This window comes from Geotrypetes seraphini, chromosome 6, assembly GCF_902459505.1.
Source record: "Geotrypetes seraphini chromosome 6, aGeoSer1.1, whole genome shotgun sequence".
NCBI classification, from domain to species: Eukaryota; Metazoa; Chordata; class Amphibia; order Gymnophiona; family Dermophiidae; genus Geotrypetes; species Geotrypetes seraphini.
In genome coordinates this window covers 55,757,385-55,781,946 of record NC_047089.1, presented here as the reverse complement: position 1 = coordinate 55,781,946, position 24,562 = coordinate 55,757,385, and the positions used below count along the sequence as shown (strand labels likewise).

General features: G+C 41.8%; 1 protein-coding gene across 4 annotated transcripts in view; it reads left to right on the top strand.

Annotated features, from left to right (window-relative positions):
* Window positions 1-40: 40 nt before the first annotated feature.
* The window catches only part of SUPT20H (SPT20 homolog, SAGA complex component), a 121,304-nt gene continuing 96,782 nt past the window's right edge, over window positions 41-24,562 (top strand). For 2 of the 4 annotated variants that reach the window (XM_033947988.1, XM_033947991.1), the window contains exons 1-6: window positions 41-251; window positions 12,175-12,210; window positions 13,364-13,422; window positions 13,498-13,564; window positions 15,764-15,890; window positions 18,304-18,407. In XM_033947988.1, coding sequence (XP_033803879.1) covers window positions 246-251; window positions 12,175-12,210; window positions 13,364-13,422; window positions 13,498-13,564; window positions 15,764-15,890; window positions 18,304-18,407 — 399 coding nt within the window. In that variant the 5' untranslated portion in view covers window positions 41-245. The remainder of the gene's footprint in view (window positions 252-12,174; window positions 12,211-13,363; window positions 13,423-13,497; window positions 13,565-15,763; window positions 15,891-18,303; window positions 18,408-24,562) is intronic. The other 2 variants (XM_033947989.1, XM_033947990.1) reach the window with 2 other exon arrangements.

Sequence of the window (24,562 nt, the reverse complement as noted above, 5' to 3'; positions counted from 1 at the left end):
GTCTTCGCGCATGCGCGGATGGGGCGCCGCGAGACGTAATCGCGTCGACATCCGCGCATGCGTGAAGACCCAGTCCAGACGCGGCCCATAGTTTAATGTACCGTGGCTGGAAAAAGTTTGCGAGACCCTGACTTTAATTACTAATTAGCAATTTCTATTTTAAATTTTAACAACTCCATACAAGTATGATGACTGCTTGTCTGTTATTTCACAGCTGCTACGATCTGTGAAAACCTGATACCACCATGACGGTAAGTCGTCAAATCAGCTAATGTTTTGAAATCATAAGCGTCAAGAAATGTGTGGGTGTCTGTGCTGTAAGAAGTGATTCTCAGTATATATGTGTGTGTGTATATATAAATATATAATTTTAAAAACTGATAATTATGCAACTTTGGGGCCCCTTTAATCTGCACTAAGCACTTAAACCACATTTATCACGTGGTAACTAATAGAGAATCATATTGAGAAGGTTTGCAGTATTTTTGCAATTAGCATGTAGCAAACCCTTCATTTTTGTGTATTAGAGGGCATGTCATGGGTGAGTTTTCTGTGATTTTTCATTATGCATGTACTATGTGCTAACCAACTAATGAGAAGTTAACATGGGACCACTTCCTACCTCGTAAATAGGCACTATGTACTTCCATGTTAACTCCAAACATGCTAACAGAACTTCTAACATGGGACCTGACCAGGGAAATGCTAGGAATGCCTCCAGTGGTTGCTGTGTAATATTTGCAGTTACTATGTGGTAAAGTCATGAGAATAGCCATAGTGGGTCAGGCCAATGGTCCTTCTAGTCCAGTATCTTGTTTCCAATAGCAGGGCTGTGGAGTCTGAGGAAATTTCGGGTACCTGGAGTCAGAGTCAGAAGTACAAAAAACTGAGGAGTCAGAGTCGGAACATTTATTTTTGAACTTGGCATACCAATCATGAGCGATTCTTTCAGCTATAGCACCCACTATATACACAGCACAAATGTTGCGAGCAGCTTCTGCGGCCTTAGAACCTTGATTAAAAGCAAAAAGAAGGTGATGTCGAAAATGCTCATTTCTCTCAACTTGACATTCCATTTTAACGATCTGAAAATTAACCAGTGCTGTGGAGTCGGAGTCGGAGGAAATTTCAGGTACCTGGAGTCGGAGTCGGAGTCTGAAGTACAAAAAACTGAGGCGTCGGAATCGGAACATTTATCTACCGACTCCAAAGCCCTGTCCAATAGTGGCCAATCCAGGTCACAAGCACCTGGCAGAATTTTCAGTCCAGAGAAATTTTGTTGAACATTGGCAATGATAATATATTGTACTCGTATGGTTGTATGATACTCAATTGTGATAACAGATTCTGTTATATATCTATTAGTTTTACTTTTATTTCTATAGTTAGCCCTGAAGAGGACTGTTTTGTCCTGTCTACTGCTTTCAATATTTGATTGACTAGCCTTTGCTCAAGCTGACACCTTTCAGTCATAGAGTGGACTATCTTTACCAGATGCTCATGGGTGATAATCCTATTCCAAGCTTCAATCAATGACAATCAGCTCTTGCTTCGTTGTTGGCTTTACTTATATATATATATTTCTTGTGACATCTTGTGCCACAGGTTCTCAATTGGATTGAGATCTGGTGACTGAGCAGGCCAATCAGTTGTCTTCACTCCCTTCTTTCTCATCCATTCAAGTACAGTTTTTGCTTAATAACATGGTGCATTATCATCTTGAAAGAAGTAATCACCAGGAAACAAGTTCTCTGCTGAAGGCAACATTCGTTTATGCAGGATTTCAATGTACACTGCATTCACTATGCCTAACATGACCATTTATTTTTTTCATCAAAACGGGACATCTATTAATTTCAGTTGCACCGTAGCCCTGACACAATCCTGCCCTAGCCCACTCCCTATCCCGCCCCAATTTCTTCCATTCATTTTTCATGTACACATAATATCTTATTAATTCATAATGGTAACCATAAAATTAAAATCCCCCACAAAGCACACTGTACACAGAGAAAATGTTAATTACCATTTATATTTGGGCGGTTTTCAACGATGTCAAGGCAGATGACTTTAAAATATGCAATGTCACCTCAGTAACTATTGAAAAATAGACAAATATAGTGCAAACTATAGACAGCAGATATAAATTTTCAAAACTGGCACATTTTGATCACTAAAATGAAAAAAAAAAACATTTTCCTACCTTTGTTGTCTGGTGATTTCAAGAGTCTCTGGTTGCACTTACTTCTGACTGTGCATCCAATATTTCTCTCTTTTTCCCTTTCTCTCACAATCCAGGTGGATCCAGGTCTCTTTCTCTTTTACCTCTGTTACCCTACCCAGATCCAGTGTCAGTTCTCCTTTCTACCTTTGTTCCAGGTCTCTCTCTCTCTTCCTCCTCTGTTATGATCTTGCCTCTCTCTGCTCTTCCTCTGCACCTCCCATAGTCCTGCATCTGCCTCCTGTCTTTCCCTTTTGGTCCAAGCCTTTCTCTCTCTAGACTTTCTGCTTACAACTACCCCCCCCCCCCCTTTCTCTGCCTCCTTCTCTCCTTCCTCCCTCCCTCCTTCCTATGTCCCCCTTACTGCCTTCCAGTCTTTGTCCCACCTCCTCCCCCGAAGCCAGCCTGCCTACCTCCCTCCCTCCCTCCCTGCCAAAGCCTGTCTGCCTCCCTCCAGCACCGAAGCATAGCCTATTGACGATTCAACCCCCCCACCCCCGGTCTGCCGCCGCCAGCTGCTGCTTCTCACCCACTGCCTGCTGCAACTGAAGGAAAGGAAGATTCAGGCGCCGGCCCACAAACCTTCCCGACGTCAATTCTGACATCGGAGAGGAAGTTCTGGACCTCTCCAATGTCAGAATTGACGTCAGGAAGGTTTGTGGGCCAGTGCCTGGACCTTCCTTTCCTTCAGTTGTGGCGGGCAGGAAGCAGCAGCGGGTGGTGGCGGTGGACTAGGGGGATTTGAATCGGTAGTAGGCTAGGTTTCAGCACTGGAAGGAGAGAGGCAGACAGGCAAGCTGGCTTTGGCGTGGCAGGGAGGGACTGGAAGCGATCCCCTGTCCCATTGTCCCCATGCACAGCTTCGGAATGCTGTCTCTGAAAATGGGACATTTCGGCATCCCAAAGCTGTGCATGGGGACAACGGGACAAGGGATCTAAAAGCGGGACGGACCCGTTCAAAACAGGACATATGGTCACATTAACCATTCCCTCTACAATGTGAAGCCAACCAATACCACCTGCCGCCATACATCCCACCATACCATGACCTTTGTAGGATGCTTAACCAACAAGTTAAAGCATTCAGGTTTGAATTCTCCTGGATATATGTGTACATACATTTTGCACTGATCACCCAAGAAACAGAAAGTGCTGTCATCACTAAATAACACCTTCTCTCACATTTCCTTTGTCCACTTGCCATATTGCACAGCCCATGCCATTCTTTGCAGCACAGTTAGTAGTGGTTTTTTTCCCTAGTGTTACACCCTCTCAAACCAAATTCCAGGCCCCTACGCCTCACTGTGCTTGTAATAACTATGGCTGAGCACTTGTCCTGCCACTCTCTCAGCAGCTGAGGTGACGTCAGCTTCCTATTGTCAAGAGATGTGAGTCTCAACACTCGATCTTGTATGTAACTTGTCTTTCTTGGTCGACCTGAATGCTGGCTGTTCCTCCTGTCTACTTCTGAAGCACCCTGATCACTGTACTTTAATTGCATCCCACCCTCTACAATCCCTGCTGGACTACCCCCTTCACCAAGAACCAAGTTTATTTAAAATTTCTTATACCGCTCATCAGACTTCTGAGTGGTTACAATAATAAAATTTACCAACATTATACAGTGTTCTCCCCAGGGCCTTACAGCCGGGCGCTGCGCCCGGCTGATTTAGATGACCGCCCAGCTAATCCTGCTGCTGCTGCCGCCATGCTCCTTCCCGGGCTGACTCGCCGCTGAAAATTTTGTTTGACGCCTGCCTTTTTTTTTTTTTTTGCCAGCATGCTTTTACTTGCTTCGGGCCTTCCTGTTGCAGGGTCCTGCCTAATTTCTGTTTCTGTGAAGGCAGGACCCGGCAGCGAGGAAGGCCCGAAGCAAGTAAAAGCAGTAAGTTGTAAGCTTCCCTCCGGGGCTCTGTGTGCATGCCGGCTTCCCTTCTCTTCCCTCCCCCCCCACGGGACGCAACTTCCGGTTTCGGAGAGAAGGGAAGCCAGCACGCACACAGAGCCCCGGAGGGAAGCTTACAACTTACTGCTTTTACTTGCTTCGGGCCTTCCTCGCTGCCGGGTTCTACCTTCACGGAAACAGAAAGTAGGCAGGACCCGGCAAAGAGTAAGGCCCGAAGCAAGTAAAAGCAGCAAGTTGTAAGCTTCCCTCCATCGATGATATATGAAAGATAGGTCAGCGATGGAGGGAAGCTTACAACTTGCCTAGCGACTACCGGGTTTGTGAGCTGGGAAGGATGGGAAGAGAATTGCTGTTGCTGCACTGAATAGGGGAGGGGAGGGGGAAGAAAAATATTCTGCTGCTGCACCCATTTTGGGGGGAAAGGAAGAGAAATGTTGCTGCTGCACCCAATTTTTTTTTGGGGGGAGAGGGGGAAGAGAAAAGCTGGTGCACCCAATTTGGGGGGGAAGAGAAAAGCTGCTGTTGCACCCAGTTGGGGAGGGTAAGAAAAGTGCAGCAGCAGCACCCAATTGGGGAGGGGGAGGGGAAGAGAAGTGCTGCAACAGCACCCAATTGGGGAGGGGGATGAGAAGTGCTGCTGCAGCAGCAGCACCTAATTGGGGAGAGAGAGGGGAGAAGGAAGACTAGGGAAGGGAGAGGAGAGGCAAGAGATGCCAAGACCATGGGAGGGAGGGAAAGGAAAGGAGCTACCAGACCATTGGGGGGGGGGGAAGATATCAGTGCATATGGGGGAGGGGGGAGATGCTAGGGCATGGGGAAGAGAAGGGAAGGAGATAGAGATGCCAGACCATGGGGTGGAGTGGGAAGGAAGGAAGGAAAGGAGAAGAGAGAGATGCCAGAGCATAGGGGAGGGGTGAAACTGAAATGAATCATGTACAAAGGAGAGAAAGGGCACAGGATATACAGTTTATTGAAGGGAAATAGAAAGAGGGAAGATGCTATATAGAACAGAAAAAGGGCGGACACTGGATGGAAAGGGCATAGAGGGTGGACAGAGAATGCAAGGGGCAGAGAGAGGGTGGACAGTAGATGGAAGGGGTAGAGAGAAAGAGAGGGCAGAGGCTGGGTGGAAGGGGCAAAGAGAGGACAAATGTTGCATGGAAGGGAACGAGGATAAACGCTGAAGAGAAGATAATTAAAGCAGAAATGACAAAAGGTAGAAAAAATTTTTTTTTTGTTGCTTTACGTAGAATCAAGTAGTATTGTAACTGTATTAATTAAAGTTTATAAATAGGAAATTGAAATAAGGCAGTTTTTTTGGGACTAAACCCCTTTCCTCAGGTCAGGACAGGATACCATAACAGCAGGGGTGCCCAAATGGTCGATCGCGATCAACCAGTAGATCACAAAGGCAATGTGAGTCGATTGCTTTGCCTTTGCAATCTTTTTCTTCCTGCCTCCCCGAGTCAGGCCAGGCGCCAGACTCACAAGACTTCACCTCTGACGTCAATTCTGATGTCAGTGAGGTAGTTCTGGGCCAGCCAATCGCTGCCTGGCTGGCCTGGAACTTCCTCTCCGACGTTAGAATTCACGTCAGAGGTAAAGTCTTGTGAGTCCGGCGCTTGTACATGCCTGGCCTAGCTCAGGGAAGCAGCAGGGAGAAATCGGCGTGGTGGCTTAGGGGGTAGGGAAAGAATGAGGGAAGTGGATAAATCGGCGTGATGGCTTTGGGGGGACAGGGGGAGAGAGAAATAAAGGCAGAAATAAAGAGGGGGCAGGGGGAGAGAGAAACAGGCAATTGTCAGGTTTGTTAGTGGCCCCCACAATATTAGGTGGTAGGGGTTAAGTGAGAGGCGCCCTGACAAACGCCTGGTCCCAGGTTCAGTTCCCTCACTGAAGACTCACCAGGAAGTAGAATCAAAAAGGCACAGCCAGAGGTGATTGCATAAAGAATATATTATAGAAATAGTCTTACAGGAAAGCAATATTCTGAAGCATTACAATAATTAAGCATTACAATTAAGCAGAGAGCAAAGCAGTTTCCCTGCCTTACATAGTTCAGAAATAGTGAAAACAAAAAGGCAACCGAGTCACATCAAGGTTTGTGTGAGGGACGCTCAGGACGCCAAAATTGGCTCACACCTTACAAACCAAAATGGGGAAATATATATATATATATATATATAATGGACGATATATGATTATATATAATACATTATATTATGTTATAGGGTGCTCTCAGTGTGAACCCTCAGTGATAGGAGCGCGGCTCCGACACTTCACCTCTGGGTCAAGGCGGTAAGCCTCCACCCACACACCATCATCGAGCACCCCAGGTGTGCTGAAATCAAACAAATCAACCAATCAAAAGTGAGTAAATCAAACTCAACACAAACAACCTGAACGACCCCCACACAAACCCTGCCAGCCAGACCCCCCAAGAACGCGCAACAAAATCAAAAAACCATACAAAAACTATCGAAAAAGTATAAAAAAAACACAATACTTATCTGAAGCTATCTCACAGACTGAAAAACGCAAACAACCGCGCCAAGAGGAAAGGTTCAACCGCGCTGGTTTCGGGAGAAGCCCTTCTTCAGGAACCTGACCCCCGACGGAACACGAACAAAGAGGACAGCTGGAGGGCGGAGACAAAGAGACAGAGAGTCTGAAGTTCTAGGGAGAGCCAGAGAGAGAGAGAAAGAAAGGACAAGAGAGCCAAGAGATAGATAGATAGATTGATAGAGCAGAGAGGAGGCTTTTATACCTTGGAATCTTATTCTGAATATAGAAACTATTGTATGTCCCAGTATCTTTCTGTTTAGAATTTGTAAACTGTTTGAAACAATGGTTAATTTAATTGATAAAGGAGGGTGTGATACTTGCAGGCATGGAAGATGAGATTAGTCTCTGGCTTCTTTGTCCCATTCAAGCAGCCTATCTTCTTGATCTGTGCACCTGGACCCATTGTCCTAAGCACCCTCTTAAACAGACATTAACACCTTTTAGCTAGTCATGATTCAATCAGGGCTACTTGAAACATATCAGGGATACTTAAAACATATCAATCAGGGCTACTTAAAACCGTCTTCCTGCCCTCAGGGTCTATCTGCATTCCCATGCCAGAGTCAGATTGATATAATTTACCATAGGCCTTCACTGACATAAGTAATGCCAACTAAAAATGCTGAATGGTAGCGATAGCTAGGCTGACATCAATCAGGGGGGAGAGAGAAAGAAAGAGAGACAGAAAGAAAAGGGACATGGCAGAAATAAATAAATATTGGATTTACAGTCAGAAGAAGGAAGTGCAACCAGAAACTCATGAAATCACCAGACAAAAAGGTAGGAAAAATGATTTTATTTTCAATTTAGTGATCAAAATGTGTCCATTTTGAAAATTTATATCTGCTGTCTATATTTTGCACTATGGCCCACTTATACTAAACCGCAATAGCGGTTTTTAGCGCAGGGAGCCTATGAGCATTGAGAGCAGTGCAGGGCATTCAACACATCTCCCTGCGCTAAAAAACGCTATTGTGGTTTAGTAAGAAGGGAGGGGGGTATATTTGTTTATTTTTGTACAGTTGTTCCTGAGGTGACATTGCATAAAGTCATCTGCCTTGACCTCTTTGAAAACTCACGGAATATAAATGATAATTAACATTTTCTCTGCGTACAGTGTGCTTTGTGTTTTTAAAAATTTTATTGTTGGTAGATCATTTTGACTTGGTTATTTTAAAAGTAACTCGCAAGCCCAAAAAGTGTGGGCACTCCTCCTGTAGAGCCATTCTTGTATGACTGGATGAGCTATATTTATCTTTTTTTTTAGTTGTTTAAATTCATGCAGAAATAAATGGCTAAATTGAACCTAATGACTTCATTAACGCCTTTCCCTTTTTTAAACCTCTATACCAGGAGTCTCAAAGTCCCTCCTTGAGGGCTGCAATCCAATCGGGTTTTCAGGATTTCCCCAATGAATATGCATGAGATCTATGTGCATGCACTGCTTTCAATGCATATTCATTGGGGAAATCCTGAAAACCCAACTGGATTGCAGCCCTCAAGGAGGGACTTTGAGATCCCTGCTCTATACCATTTGAAAGAGGGCAAATATCTAATTATTCCCTTCTAGCATTGGATGCTTCTTAAATTAAGTAAAAATATTCTGGCACAAGTGTCAAACCTTAAAAAAGGAAGTCATATTGAGCACTGGAAAATAATAATAATTAACTAATAAAAATAGTACACATTTAGGGCTTCTTTTACTAAGTTGCGAAAATGGTTTTAGCGTGTGCTTAGCGCACACAGAATTACCACACGCGCTAGACGCTAATGCCAGCATTGAGTTGGCATTAGTTTTCCCGTGTAGCGCAGGAGTTTGAACATGCTAAAAATGTTAGCGCACCTTAGTAAAAGAGGGGGTTAATTTTCCCCACCACCAAATTTTCCCATCGCGCCCCACCCGGCTACTTTTTCATGACACCCGGCTGGAAAAAATGTCTGGGGAGAACACTGTTATACATACATAAAAATCAATGTTAAAACATAACAACAGGTGACAACAGGGGGAGTTAGTATAAAAGACAAGAAACTAAGACAAACAGGAACGAAAGGGAGATCTACAAAATTTTTCAAAGAAAACAAATAAGAGTCGAACAATAGGTGGGGAAATGAGTTCTCTAGGGAGAGAAAGAGAATCTTCACTGGCTCCCAGTACTTTCCAGAATTCATTTCAAATGCTCCTGCCTGGCTTTCAAGATCATTCACGGCATCCTTCCGCCCCTAAACCCTCTATCCTTCCTCGCCCCAACACCAACTACCACCAGATCTGCCCACAGACATAAACTATCCTTCCCCTCTCTACACGGCATCCTCTACACAGGTAAACTGGGTAGATCCCTCTTCTCCAAAATCACCGGCCTCTGGAATGACCTCACTGTCCCGCTGCGGAACCTGGACTCCCTCCAACTATTCCGAAAACAACTGAAAACCTGGCTTTTCTCTAGCATATAATAATCTCTTCTCCTGATTACATCCCCTCTTTTTATGCTTTGTAAACTCTTTCTCTTCTCTCTTCCCATATTTTTTAAACTCTGTAAACCGTGTCGAGCTCCACTTCAGTGGAGAAGATGCGGTATATAAACCTAAGGCTTAGTTTAGTTTAGTTTAGAAGATTAGCCCTTAAAAGGGCATTTATATTTCGAAAGCATCCTGAAATAGAACCCGGTTTTCCTCTGATAAGAACTGAAATTTGGACTTCATTGCTATTGATGTCGCTGGTCAATCAGTTTGGATGATACCAGTTGCAGGAATCCCAGAAATGTATACTGCCTGCCATGCAATGAAGCTTAATGCTGATTGGCTACAAAAATACCACTTCTGATTTACTGCAAATGCTACACTGCTGATTGATGAATTTCAATTCATTTTTCACACAAGCTATTATGCCTGTTATCAAAATCATTCTGATCAATCTGATGTAACTGAATAGTCACAGTTATCAAGGAATTACCAGAAATTTCATGAAATTATATGGAATTATACTTTTCAGACAAAATTACTTTACTTTGCACTGATATTGTACTTTGCATACACACTGTGCACTTATGTGCCCTATTCCAGATGTTGATACTGGAATTAGTTTGTTGGTTCAAAAGGATATAATGATGGTAATGCATACTATAGTGAGCTTGAGAATATATTTATATCTGAGATTGCTGGTCTAAATACCAAAAGGAAATGAAGATTCTTCAGCTTTTCTGGGTTTTCTTTGCTGCCTTTATTTTCAAAGAAAGAATATCTTTTTGCAGTAAGCTTTTCTAATGTGAACTGAGCACTTTGAATTTAGCATGACCAAGAAAGAGCAAGATTAGCATCATAGTTGTCCAGCAGATGGCATTAATAAACATCTACAACTAGATTTTCAAGTCAGTTTGACATCCTTTTGAAGTGAACAATTGCTCCACTTTATTTTTTAAAAATGGACAAAATTGAGTATTGCACCATGATAAAATTCCTTCTTTTGAAGGAAAAATCACCTACCAAAATTAAATAAGTTAGACGCAATGTGTGGTGATGCATCTCCTTCATTTTCAACGGTGAAAGCATGGGCTGCTGAGTTCAAATGTGGCCGAAAAAGCACTGTTGATGAAGAATGCTTTGGATGACCAAAAACAGCAACAATCGACAAAATGGTTGATGAAGTTCACCGAATCGTGATAGAAGATCGATGAATGACCCTAAATGAGATAGCAGAGGCTGCTGGTTTTTCATCAGAACGTATACACACTATCCTACACAAATACTTAGGCATGAGGAAGTTGAGTGCACGATTGGTGCCATGTTTGTCAACTGTTAACCAAAAATAAGTTTGATTAGATATTTCAAAAACATGTTTTGAGTGTTTTAAGCGCAATGAGAGACTTTTTGTGACTGTAGATGAGACTTGGGTTCATCACTATACTCCTGAGACAAAACAACCATCCAAACAATGGACTATAAGAGATGAACCAACTCCGAAGAAAGCAAAAATGGCACCAGAGGCTGGGAAGGTGATGGCGATTGTCTTTTGGGATTTCCACAGGATAATTTATATTGAATATCTGGAAAAGGGAAAAAATTATTAATGGTGAATACTATGCTGGCTTATTAAATGACTAAGCTCCACAATCAAGTCAAAATGACCTCATTTGGTCAAGAAGAAAGTTTTCTTCCACCAGGACAACGCACTAACTCACACATCAACAATCTCAGTAGTGAAATTGTATGAATTGCAGTTCAAATGAATTCCTCCTCCACTGTACTCTCTGGATTTGGCCCCGTGCAACTTCTTTCTATTCCGAACCTAAACAAATGGCTGCCTGGGAAGATATTTTCTTCAGATTCTGCTGTCATAGATGCTGTAAATACTGTATTTTTCACTCCTTAAGACACACTTTTTTCCCCCTCAAAAGTGGGTGGAAATAAGGGTGTGTCTTATGGAGCGAATATAACAACCCCCCCCCCTCGGTACCTTTTTTAAATCCCGGCAGTCCAGCGCTGTATCGACAGGAGCTTTCCGTGCTCCTGCCCTGCCCTCGCTGAATGGCTGCCTGAGTCCTGATCTATTGCGGCGGCAGAGTGGCACACAAGGCAGGCACGTGCTTTTCACGTGCCTGCCTAGTCCCACGCCGCTCCCTGAATGGTTGCTGTCAGTTCTCGGAACTTGCTATTGAGATTGTGTGTGTTGCTAGATGACATGGCATGTCCATGTTGCATCCACATTAACGCCTCCCATGCAGTTACACGCTGATGGATTTAAGTACACATTTGTAAAATAGTACCTGCCAATTACTGATGCCAGTCACATGCGGAAGTACTGTTATTCTATAAATATGTGCACATTATTGGTGCACTAAAGAGGTTAGGACTCTTCAGCTTGGAAAAGAGACGGCTGAGGGGAGATATGATCGAAGTCTACAAAATCCTGAGTGATGTACAACAGATACAAGTGGATCAAATTTTTTTTACTGCATCAAGATTTACAAAGGCTAGGGGACACTCGATGAAGTTAGAGTAATACTTTAAAAACCAATAGGAGGAAATATTTTTTCACTCAGAGAATAGTTAAGCTCTGGAATGCATTGCCAGAGGATGTGGTAAGAAGGTTAATGTAGCTAATTTAAAAAAAGGTTTGGACAAGTTCTTGGAGGAAAAGTCAATAGTCTGCTATTGAGACAGATATGGTGGAAGCCAATACTTACCCTGGATCGGTAGCATGGAATGCTGCTATTATTTGGGCTTTTGTCAGGTATTTGTGACTTGGATTGACTTCTGTGAAGACGGTTTGCTGGGCTAGATGGACCATTGATCTGACTCAGTAAGGTTATTCTTATGCACCCTAGAGAACTGCCCTTTAAAGCTCTGATTTGCTCCATTTTTTAATATTTGCCATGATCTTTGCTTTTCACAGTTTTGATGTGTAGGTTGTCTAAAACAATCCTATTTTTGACACGTTTTCTCAATAAAGTTGATTTTTTGTTTCTTTTACTTTTTAATTTTGCAGCAGCATGTTTTAGAATTGGCCCTGAATCGTGCAGAGGTAAGGTGAAGACCACTTCTACTCCATTAATACTTCTCAAACTTTTGTGTATATTTCTATCTACTTGTAAATATGAATTAGAAAGCAAAATCCTGAAAGAGAATACTGTGAATCTTCTACATAAAATTCATCTTTTCTGCTATTATAGGTAGAATTTGCCTTGGCTTTGTCTTTTTTTATAGACATCTTGCCCTTTTCCCTGACTGTGGCATGGCACAGATGCAGCAATAATTTCAGAAGATTTCTCATATTGTGAAATGCAGCAGTTTATGCACAGCTTGAGTACCAATTATTGAATGTTTAGTACTGTAATAGAACATGGTACACAACTAGATAGTCAGGTATTTTACTGTAATGATTTTTATGATGATGATACTGTACAATCACTTTTTATATGAGTGGAATGGATGCTAGTGCTGCCCGATTCACTGATTCAAATCGGTGAATCGATTCATTGTCCGAGAAAATCGGACTCATCAATTCAGTACCCCCCCTCCCACCCTCACCCTGGTGAGACCTGACATACCTCTGAGGCCTCCTAAAACATCAGCAGCCGCAGCACTCTGAACAAGCTGCTTTGAGGCCTCCCTCGCCAGGGCCTTCCCTCTGCTGCATCACTGATGATGTCATTGGTGAGGCCTAGTGAGGCAGGTCGTGAAGCAGCCCATTCAGAGCGTTGCTGCTGCTTTAGGAGGCCTTGGAGGTATGTCAGGTTTCACAATGGGAGGATCGGTGGGGTGCTGCTTCACAGCGGGATAGGAGGGAGAGATGGGAAGTTGCTGTCTCTAGTCTGTCACTATTCTCTGAATTCATCTGCTGTGTCTAAAGGAAAGAACATAATTTTTCCTTCTGGTTGAACAGCACAACCAGCTGCTTTTAAAAGCCTAGGAAAGAGACTATCATTGTAGTGTCTAAAAACAATCATTCAGAATCATTGGAGTGTAAAAACATTCAGAATCCTGCAGATACCTTTTCTATAAGAGGAATATCTGATTCTGGGTTTTGGCAAGTAACATTTGGCTGAATTGGTGATAAGAACATAAGATGGCTCACTATTGTATCATTCTCACTCTAGTGTTCCTGCGGCCCTAAAGTGGCTTTCAGTTCTGTTCTATAAAAACCTGTATTAAGACTCTGCCCATTTCTTTTCCAGTATGTCATCGAAAGCGCTCATCAGAGACCTCCCAAGCGGAAACATTCATCTGGTGGGAGGTAGTGAGCACTTTAATATTTTATGCTGGTTATGGATTCCAGAACAGTTTTAATAAAAATATTTTGATCTTTTAGGAAATCTGTTTTTCAAAAGTTATATGACTTATACATAGAAGAATGTGAAAAAGAGCCCGAAATAAAGGTAAGTAAAACAATCTGTGTTGCTAAAGCTCCACTCGAACATTTGTCTGGTCGCTTTTCTTCTGTGATCTCAGAAGGGCCCTTTATTCTTATTCACACGTTTCCTGTGGCCCTAGAGAAATTATTTCTAAATCAGATCCTTGAGGTCTCCCCTCTCTCTAACCCCCAGCTCCTTTTCAGAATACACAAATAATTCTGGTTCTTAGACTAGATTGAGGAAACATCTCATGAATGTAGACTGTGGACAACCTGAAATCCAGAGTAGTTTGGAGTCTCGTGAACTAGATTTAGGCAGTGTCTCTAGCATTAAGAGGCAAGCAAAAGGTAGCAGAAACCTTGGCCCTCTGCATTCTATCCAATGGGAAGAAAGCAGAGGGGTCTGATCACTAGGATTAAAGAGAATAAATAAGCAGCAAATCCAGTAGTTGTGAATTAAATCTGGCGCAGGGCTTTGATGGCAATGCCAGTAGTTATTCCTGGTGGATTTCTGCACAACTGCTCAGTGCAGAATTTGCACAGAATTCCCCATCCACAGAGAATTCTGCACAGACATGCCAAGTCTTCTGCGGGTTATTTCCCACACTCCTGTTGAGTTAGGGGCCTTCTTTTCTACCTGCCTTGACCAGATGGACACCCCCTACCCTCTCATACAGGCCTGGCCTCTCTCAAACACCATGACACTCTCCCTGTAGATCCGGCATCTAAGTCCCTCCCAAAACAGTAGCAGCAGCTGGTCAGCAATGCTGTGAACAGACTGCTTGCAGCCTGCCCTGCCAGGGCATTTCTTCAGCCACATTGCCCATCTACAGAAGGTGACATCACAGACAGCTGACGTAGAAGAGGTGAAGCTGACTGCAATCAGTTTGCTCACAGCGCTGCCTCTGCTGGCCAGCTGCTATTGCTACTGCTTTAAGAAGGCTGCAGATGCCGGATCTACATGAGTCAGAGAGAGGACAGATCTGTTTCAGGGGGTGTCCGTCTAAGTCAGGAGCCGGAAGAAGAGAATAAGGCCCATGTTCAACAGAAGTGTGGGAAATGACCCGAGGAAAACTTGGCTGCTGCTTTGGGAGGGCCGTGGATGATGTATCCACATGGGGGAAGGGTGGGGGAGGCCATATCCACAGGGGTGTGTGTGAGAAAGAAGCAAGACCTGTGGGGGAGGGAGGGAGGGGGGATATGGGTGGTGGGGTGGGAGAGGAGAGGCATGGATATTAGACCCACAAATAGGGGGGAGATTAGATACAGTGACCAGACCAGAAAGGGGGATGGGAAGCTAGGAAGAGATTCTTGGCCAGTGGAGAGGAAGAAAGAGATGTCAGACAATGGGGGCCAGGGAGAGTATTTAGTAAATTTCCCCCCTTTTTACAAAACCGTAGTACGTTGTTTAGTGCAGACCGTGGCAGTAACAGCTCCAATGCTCATAGAATTCCTTTGAGCATTGGAGCTATTACCGTTGCTTTCCAGCGCTAAAATCCACACTATAGTTTTGTAAAAGGGGGGGAGGAGGTTATGAATATGTTAATTGGGAATATGCTGAAAACCTGATCTGCTGGGGTTTCTTGAGACTCTGATTCGTGAATCGCCTTTTTAGAGGATCAGTGATCTAAATGGATTTTTCAGGTCACTTTTATTAACAAATATAGGAGCCCAGTGGACAGTTTGCGACAGATTCATAGAATTGTGGCATAATATACTAAACAGCATTGTATTTTTAAAACTAATTAGCAGTCAGTTTATATTATACAGTCTTTAAGGGCCCCTTTTACAAAGCTACAATAGCAATGGCAGCTGTAGTAAATGCCCCAAAGCCCATAGGAATTGAATGGGCTTCAGTGCATTTACCACAGCAACTTTACTACCGTGGCTTTGTGAAAGGAGCCCTAAATTACTTTGTAGAGCACTAATAATATTCTGAATTTGTGAAGAAACCTTCAAGCAGCTCCATATTAAAAAGCTGAGTTTTCTCTCAGCATCTGTAGATCAGTTCTAGGATACTGAACGGTTTACCTCTTGTACTATACATACGTTGCTCACAGATGTAGATCCTTTTTTTTTTTTAAAATAAGTTGTAATTAAACCAAAGCGAGTATACTTAAGAAAATGACAAACTGATCCAATTAGATTTCCTGCAGCTTTGTGTAAGAAAGACTAGTACTGTTTAAAGAATTATTTTTACAAACATTGTGTTTTTCTAAAACAGAAGCTGAGAAGAAATGTGAACTTACTGGAGAAACTGGTTATGCAGGAGACACTGTCCTGTTTGGTGGTGAACCTCTATCCTGGAAACGAGGGGTATTCGCTCATGCTCAGGGGCAAAAATGGATCAGGTAACAAATAAGAAACACTTACAATTGTCTTTCAAAATAGGAAATGGGAAGCCTGGTGTCTGAATCCTGGTTATTTTTTCTGCTGCTAGACTCAGGGCACTGGTCTTTGACCTAAGGGCCACCGCGGGAGCAGACTGCTGGGCACGATGGACCACTGGTCTGACCCAGCAGCGGCAATTCTTATGTTCCTTATGTTCCTTAACAAACATCTGTTAATCTTGATATAAACATAAAATATTCATGTAAACCCCAAGATTGGAATTTGTAGTCTTTAGCAGAATTGTATTCAGTGGAAAAATATGTCACTTATTTTGCAACAGCAGCCTATTAAAATATTGAGATGCCTAAAGATGAGATCCCTTTGTACTCCATCAATAAGCAAAATGAATCAGTCACACAAGGTGGGTGACATCATTTGGCATTTACACAGGCAGCTCCTTCAAAGCTCAGCGAAACCAAGAAGAATTTTCTGAGCCTGCACAGAACTTTCCATTCAGCTGTTTATACCACAGGTCACCTCAGTCTATTTTTGTCTGTACTATTTACTGACTCGGGAGTTCTCAACTCAGTCCTCGAGACATACCAAGCCATCAAACCTTCTCTGTATGCAAATCTGTCTCATGCATAGTGGGTATTGTGAAAACCTGACTGGTTTGATATATCCCAGTGTCTGGATTGAGAACCCCTGCACCAACTTGATTTTTGCTCTTGTCAACATTTTTCCTGTATGCCAGTCATTCTCAGAGCAGACCTTGGGACACACCCGGCCAGTCGGGTCTTCAGGATATCCACAATTAATATGCATGAAATTATAACAGTGGCATTAGAGGCTTCTCTGGCAGTATTTTCTTGGTCTCTAGCAGATGGAGCAGACCTTATTGGTCAAGTAAGAAGCAGTAAGCTTGGGCCAATGGGAGAGAGGTCCTAGCTCTGCTTCCTACCTTGTGCCTGAGGAATGAGGCTTGGAACTCAGTGCAACAGTCCTATGTGCCTTTATAAAAACAAAAAGTCCCACAAAAGGTGTAGAAATACCATCTAAAATAGAGAGTTATTGTGGGTTTCTTGAGGTGCATTATAGGGCAGGGAGTTGAAAAGAAGTGAGGGACACTTGAGATTTATTTCTAAAACAAAAAGGGTGGCAGGTTTCAGACACCACTCTAGCTACCTTCTTATTTTTAAACCTTGAAAGAGATTGAGGTGTGATTTTCATGTTGTCCTGCTACTGTTCATTTATTTTTTAAATAGGAGAAGGGATAATGGCTTTGAGATTTTTTTTGTTTTTCTGTTCTGTTTATATATGGTTAAAATATAAGAAATTTACAGATTTAGTAGCCTTTCTACTAAGCTACAGTAAATGCTACTGCACGCTTACTGTGGATTAAAATGACATACCTTAGGACACACTGAGGTGTCCTGTGGTAATTACCAAATTGGTTCACGGTAAAAAAAAATACTTTTATTTTTATCCTGGAGGGAGGGGTGTCTAGAGGGGTGGAGAGTGGGTGTTCTGCAATAATCATTTAATGCAGCTACACTACCACATGCTAGCTGGTTAGTACAGGTTTACCATGTGAGCCCTTATTGCCTATAAAAGAAGCATCAACAAGGGTTCATAGACAACGGCGCGAAAGACAAAGGCGCGCCCAGACAATTGAGCGCAGCGCGGAAGCGCGCGCCGCTCAAAATTACTGTTTTTAGGGGCTCCGACGGGGGTTTTTGTTGGGGAACCCCCCCACTTTACTTTATAGACATCGCGCCGGCGTTATGGGGGGTTTGGGGGGTTGTAACCCTCCACATTTTACTGTAAACTTAACTTTTTCCCTAAAAACAGGGAAAAAGTGAAGTTTTCCGTAAAATGTGGGGGGTTACAACCCCCCACCGCCCCCACAACACAGCGCGATGTCTATTAAGTAAAGTGGGAGGGTTCCCCCCCACACCCCCCCCCCGTCGGAGCCCTAAAAATAGTAATTTTGAGCGGCACGCGCCTCCGCGCTGCGCTCAATTGTCTGGGCGCGCCTTTGTCCCGGCGCGCTTTTGACCTGACACCGTCAACAAGTGCTCATGTGTTAATTTTTATTTTTTTTTAATGGCTACGAGCTAACATCAACATTTACACATGGTCATTAATACAAAAGATGGAAAATTGGCCATTTTGGGGTTGCAATAAAAATGGCCTTAGCAAAGCATGGAAAAAAAAACAGTACAAGGGTGTGCAAAGCCTACTTTTTACTGCAACTTAGTAAATGGACTCAAACAGTTATCTTACGACTGAGTGAGTTTTGAATGTTGGCCTCTGTGCTTTAATGCCTAAGATATGGTAGTGAGGCAAGCTCTGCACATGATATTGGACATTGACTTTTTAACAGTTTTCTCTGCTTTTTTCACTAAGATAATGTTTTTGGTTTCAATTCAGATTCCGAAACCATACGATTGCCCTATGAAGAGGGAGAACTACTGGAATATTTGGATGCTGAAGAGTTGCCTCCTATTTTGGTAGATCTTCTGGAGAAATCTCAGGTTAGAATGATTTCTGATTCTTAAAATTGCAGCATTCTTGTTTGTATTGACCCTGAAATAATTCATTACTATTCCTTACCAGAAATGTATAGCCTGGTAGATAGATTTCAGTTGCACCTTGATTATTACTCTTTTTCTAAAAATGTGCTATCGATGGTATCGTAAAGATGCATCAGGTCCTGTAAAGATATTGATGAACTGTGGCATAATTACATCCAAAATAACTAGGCCTTTGATAATGAAGCAGTGGAGTAAAGAGGAACTGAAAATGGTGAGAGGAAGAAAGAAGATTGAGCAGTGAGAGAATGGATGCTATTGTTATACATAGTTGTAAATCAAGGACCTGAGCTATAATGTCCATAAGCTGTTTTTTTCCCCAGTCTTTTAGAAGTAGCCTCAGCCCCACCACTCCACCGCTTCGTTACTTTGCCATTGCGGGAAGAATTACATGAGAACTCATCATTGGCTGCTTATACTACTATTTTAATACATTTTGTTTTACTTTCAAAAAAAATTTTTTTTCCTTTTCAAATGATTATTTAATCCTTTAGTATACTAATGTACTTAGCTTTTTTTTCCCTTTTCTTTTTTGCTTGCTGAGCCAACGTCCGAGAGTTAAACCCAACATGCCATGTTTCGCACTAAAGAGTGCTTTATCAAGGGTCTCTCATGACCGCCCGTGTCATCCGACTATTCAGATTTAAGAATGTAAGATCTTACATTCTTAAATCTGAATAGTCGGATGACACGGGCGGTCATGAGAGACCCTTGATAAAGCACTCTTTAGTGCGAAACATGGCATGTCGGGTTTAACTCTCGGACGTTGGCTCAGCAAGAAAAAAAGAAAAGGGAAAAAAAAGCTAAGTACATTAGTATACTAAAGGATTAAATAATCATTTGAAAAGGAAAAAATTTTTTTTGATAGTAAAGCAAAATGTATTAAAATAGTAGTATAAGCAGCCAATGATGAGTTCTCATGTAATTCTTCCCGCAATGGCAAAGTAACGAAGCGGTGGAGTGGTGGGGCTGAGGCTACTTCTAAAAGACTGGGGAAAAAAACAGCTTATGGACATTATAGCTCAGGTCCTTGATTTACATATATTGACTGACCAAAGCTAAAATAACTAATAAAGCAAGCCATATTCTTTGAGATTGTTATACATAGGCCTGGAGGTGAGCAGTTGAAAGAGAAAAAATAGAGGCACAAAGAAGTTGCTCTCGGGTAATATCAAGTGATGATACAGAATTGTATATGGTGGGTCTCCAGTGCATTTGGGTTTAGCTCATGCATATCCATTAAGGATATCCTGAAAACATAACGGAGTATGGATTCAGTAAGGCAATAGGAAAAACTCTGCATTAAACATCAATTTAAGAAGAATCTAGTCTGTATGTTTTTAATTCATCCAATGGAAATATTCTGGCAGAAAGATATTTGGTCACTTTGGAATTTAAAAATGATCATATTTTATGTTGAAAAAAGAAAACCCAACAAATTGCATGTAAAAAGAGATTTATTTCAGTCTTTACTCCAAATCTCATAATGGATAATTACTGTGCAACATGACTGTCAGTCTTGACCAATGGGTAATTATCCTATCCAACCTGCAAGAATCTCTAGGAACCCAAATTTGACTCTCTTGTCTTCTCCCACTTACATTCTGGGCTGATCTTGAACTCCTCAGTGTTATTTCCTACAGCAAATTTGTAGGAAACTTTTCTCTTCTATTCGTGTTTATTTTTACTTTTTTTTTTTTTTTCTCTGGACAATGCTTTTTTGTGCTGCAGAGGATCTCAGTCCATCCAAGGCATCTGGCTGCAAGAAGACACAGACTTAGGCGGAAGTCTATAGCCCACAGGCACAAACTTCCGGGTCAGCTGGGGTGATCCCACCGTCCTGGCAACACAAAGCTAATTCCAATGATGAAGAGCCTTCCGTCTTCTGCCACCCTTCCGCTGCCTGTCAGCGCGCATTCCATTCCAAGGTATGCTGCTTGCCAGAGAAGATTGAAGACGTCTACTCGCAATTTCTTCTACCAGGGGTCAACTATGTGGCAGACGCGCTATATGACCTGTTTAGAATCCTGAGTAAAGTGTCTGCCTATATTATTTCAGCCCATAGAATACTTTGGATCAGACAATGGGCTGATGATTCCATCACCAAAGCCACATTGAGCAGGTTAACATTCAAGGGACAGTTGCTCTTCGGGATGGAACTCGACGATCTAATGTCCCGTGTGACAGATTATTGGCCTAAGTCCTCGCCAGATTCCAGACCAAGAGCCTCTAGATGGTCCAGTCATGGTAATTGTCATGTCTCCCAGTGCTTTTGCCAAAATGCAGGAGGACCTTCCACCCAGAGGGGGTATCAGAGCTCCTGGCAGCAGTTTGGAGGTGTCAGGAGGCCTCAGTCCTTCAGCTCCCGTTCCTCCCAAGCTTCCAAGAACATGAAGGTCGATCAGTTCTTCAGCCACAGATACAAGTCAGACACTGCTGTCATGGACACGCTAGTGGAGCAGGGATTGCTTTATGTGTTCCCTTCATGGCCAGTGATAGGCTCAGTTCTGAGAAGAATAAGCATGCATCCAAGTAATCCGTGGTACGCAGATTGCAGAGGGACAGTAGTTGGAACCTAAGGATCGTACTAGACAGACTTTTACTGTCTATGGTCCAAAAATATTAAAGAAAAAAGACAATTTAATTTAATCATGAATTTATAATGTGTATACCTATTGGGCAGACTGCTGTCTTTTACTATGTTACTATGAGAGACCATAGTTAAGGTTCAAATAATGAGTTTGGGGAGGTCAAATGTTGGACAACTACCTTGTTAACTCTAGTGGCTGTGTTGAGTTTATAGAACTTGGCATTAAGAAAAGGCAGAGGGCCTGGATATTAAATATAGTAGCAACAATGTTTAGAGAGTGAGTAGATTTAATGAAACTGCAGCCCATGGAGTACACGGGACAGTACCAACACACTACAACTTTCCAGAAATCCATTGGTAGTACCAGTGCATATGTAAAAGTGTATACAGTATGTAATTATGGCAACAGGGAATGAAAGAATGTAAAATTGTGACTAAAAGAGAATTAGATTAGGGAAAAAAAATGTTAATAGCTATGAAGTTAGGCCACCATAGCTTTAGAAATGCTGGTTCTGCACTCTGAAGAAAATGGCAGCATTACCCCTTTGAAAGTGGCTTTTGCATTGGAAGCTTTAGATAGCTTATAAAATAAGGGAAAGTTACTTTTGTGTTTGTGGTTTTGATAGTGCCAAAGAATAGATTTCATTATTATTCACTTTTTTGGCTTTTTAAAATTTAGAAATATGTTAAAATATTGACATTTATTCTCATGGACAGTAATGATAAGATGCATAATAGTGGCAGGGCTCTGACTTGGCATAGTTCCTTCCTTGGTATTTTGTCAATGTCTTTAAAACAGATGTTGCCCTTCACCCTTTAGAGGCCTTAAAGAAGTGGGTAAATTTAATCTTTGATACCCCAAAAAAGTAAACTTATATTACCACGAGTTAAAGCCACAATGCTAGCATAAAATGATTTCCAGAAAATTCAGTTCTCTTAATATCACAGTAGCTTTAAAATTCCCCTTTTTGCGCTGACTTGTAAATAATTCCAGTGGAAATATTACTCTTTAAGGAAATGTTTCTCAAACTTTTTTTTAGCTCCGGCACACTAAACAGAGAAAATGTTTTTCATGGCACAATAAATGGAGCAAATGTTTTCTGCGGCACAATTGAAATTATAAAATTGCAAAACCAGCAAAAAATTTAATTTGAGATTTATTTATTTAAAGTTCTTTAAGCTATGTATTGGTAATTGTAACAATGGTGAAACTAAAGTAGATTAGAATTGCTAATCAATGCAGTATGCTTGTTTTTGAGTGCAAATTAATTCAAAATGTGACTTGATAGTCAACAAGCAAACACACATTTCATCATCCACCATCTGTAGGTTGTTTTTTTTTTTTTAATTTAATTTGTAAGAGCTGAAAAAAACGGTGAGAGGAGACAAGATGGCGTCTGGAGCAGGACGCTGAGAGGAGCACTCCCATCTCAAGGTCTACTTTTTCGTTAAAATCCTTTTTTGAGAAAATTGTTTCCATGCCGAAGAGAAGGGGAAAACAGAGGGGTGTCCCTCCACCTACCTCCGGATCCTCGACGCCGAGACAGACTGTAATTACTGCCTTTACAGTCCAACCTTCCACTTCGGGCGATTCTGCTGTTGCTGCGAGCCGGGAAGCTCACAGCCTGGACAGCGAGATGTCTCTCTCGCTGAGCCCGCGAGGACCGCATACCCCTCCCAAACCCGGGGAAACGTCGGTGGAGCAGAACATGCAGGAGGGCTCCTCCGTTGTAAGGAGAGAGACATGTTCGTTTGCCGCGATGAACCCGGAAGTAGTCACAACCACGCTGACCCCGGTCTCGGAGGTGCAGCGTTCAGGGAGTGAGGAGCCTTTGGCAGCGAATGGTAGTGAGGTCGTAGGAGCCCAGAGTCTTTCTCTTGGGGCAGAAGCTATAGAAAATCTGGCTGCTATCTCCTCCCTCAAGCCATTGGTGAGACCTCAGGCAGTAACACTGGACTCCATCTGGACTGCAATAGAGAATCTACATCTGGTATGCACTAACTTTGTTTCTATTACCTTGAATTCTACCACTAGGATAAGTTCTTTAGAGACTTCTACTCAACAACATCAAGTGGATCTTAAAAATTTAGAGAAAGTAACAACTGAGACTAAGAATTTACTTACTAAACAAATGACAGATAAAATGATGATCTTGAGGAAGATTGAAAACTTAGAAAATCAACAAAAAAACTTGAATTTGAGAATCCTTAATTTTTCGGTTGCTAAGTTTATGCCGCCTCAAGAATTGTTTAAGAATTTCATGTTGACTGTATTAAATATCCCAGAAGCAAGTCTTCCCCCGACACAAAAAATGTATTATTTAAAACAAATGCAAAAGGAAAAAGTAGTGGAAATTGAAAAAACACAATTGGATGTTTCAGCCATTTTGCAATCATCTGATATTGAAATTCAGGGGCGGGCAACATTATTAGTCTCGTTGGTATTTCTACAAGATAAAGAAATGTTGTTGAAATTGTATTTTAATCTGAAACAGGTCACCTTTTTAGGTGAAAGGATATATATATTTCCGGATGTCTCTAAATGGACACAATCTAGGAGGAAAGAATTCTTGATTTATCGACCAAAAGTGATTGCATTGGGGGCAGTGTTCCAGTTAAGATTTCCCTGTAAATGTTTCGTCTCCTATCAAGGGAGTAAATATATTTTCTTTGAACCTGCCCAATTAGGGTTTTTCCTGGAGGGTAAAGGAATCTCTAAACAGTCCGAATGAAACAGGATATTAATGCGGTATTAATTAATGGATAGGATAACATCTTACACTGCTCTATTTCCTAATTTGTGATTTTCTTGGGTATATGTTCCCCTTTCCCGAGGGGCTTTATTTAATTTTGTCTCTTCTCCTCTAATTGTGGACTGTATTTGATGATTGTTTTCATTGTATATTTTGTATCTTAGTTTTCTAACTAAGTAAGATTATAATTTTGTATTTCCTTTAACATCTTTGTAAAATGGGATGTAATAAAATGATAAACATAAAAAAAAAAAAAAAAAAAAAAAAAAAAGAGCTGAAAAAACAAGTTCGCAAAGATCAAACGGTAACAAAGCCTTGATTGCTTTTTTTTTTTTGTTAGAATAACTACTGCATAAAAAATAAAATTAAAACTAAAATTACTTGCTGTTAGTTTTGAAGGACCAATCACATCAAAGAATGATGCTTGTTTGGGCAATTGTATCCTTACACACATAGACACTCATAACATTGACAGTCTCTTGCTTACATGACATACATGTTATCTATTCTAATGTATACTTATAAAGGGGATTTGTAAAATTCTGGAATCTCTTATGGTACACCCGGAATCTCTTCGGGGCACACAGTTTGAGAGACACTGCTTTAAGGGTTCTGACAGTTTCTCCTTAGGAAATCTCATTTTCATAAATCTCAGTGCTTATCTGCAGTGTCATGTAGGCATCAGAGAGAGACATGTAACACACTTTTAAAGTGTGGGAGATAGCCATGCTAAAATGTACAGTTAGGAGAGAAAA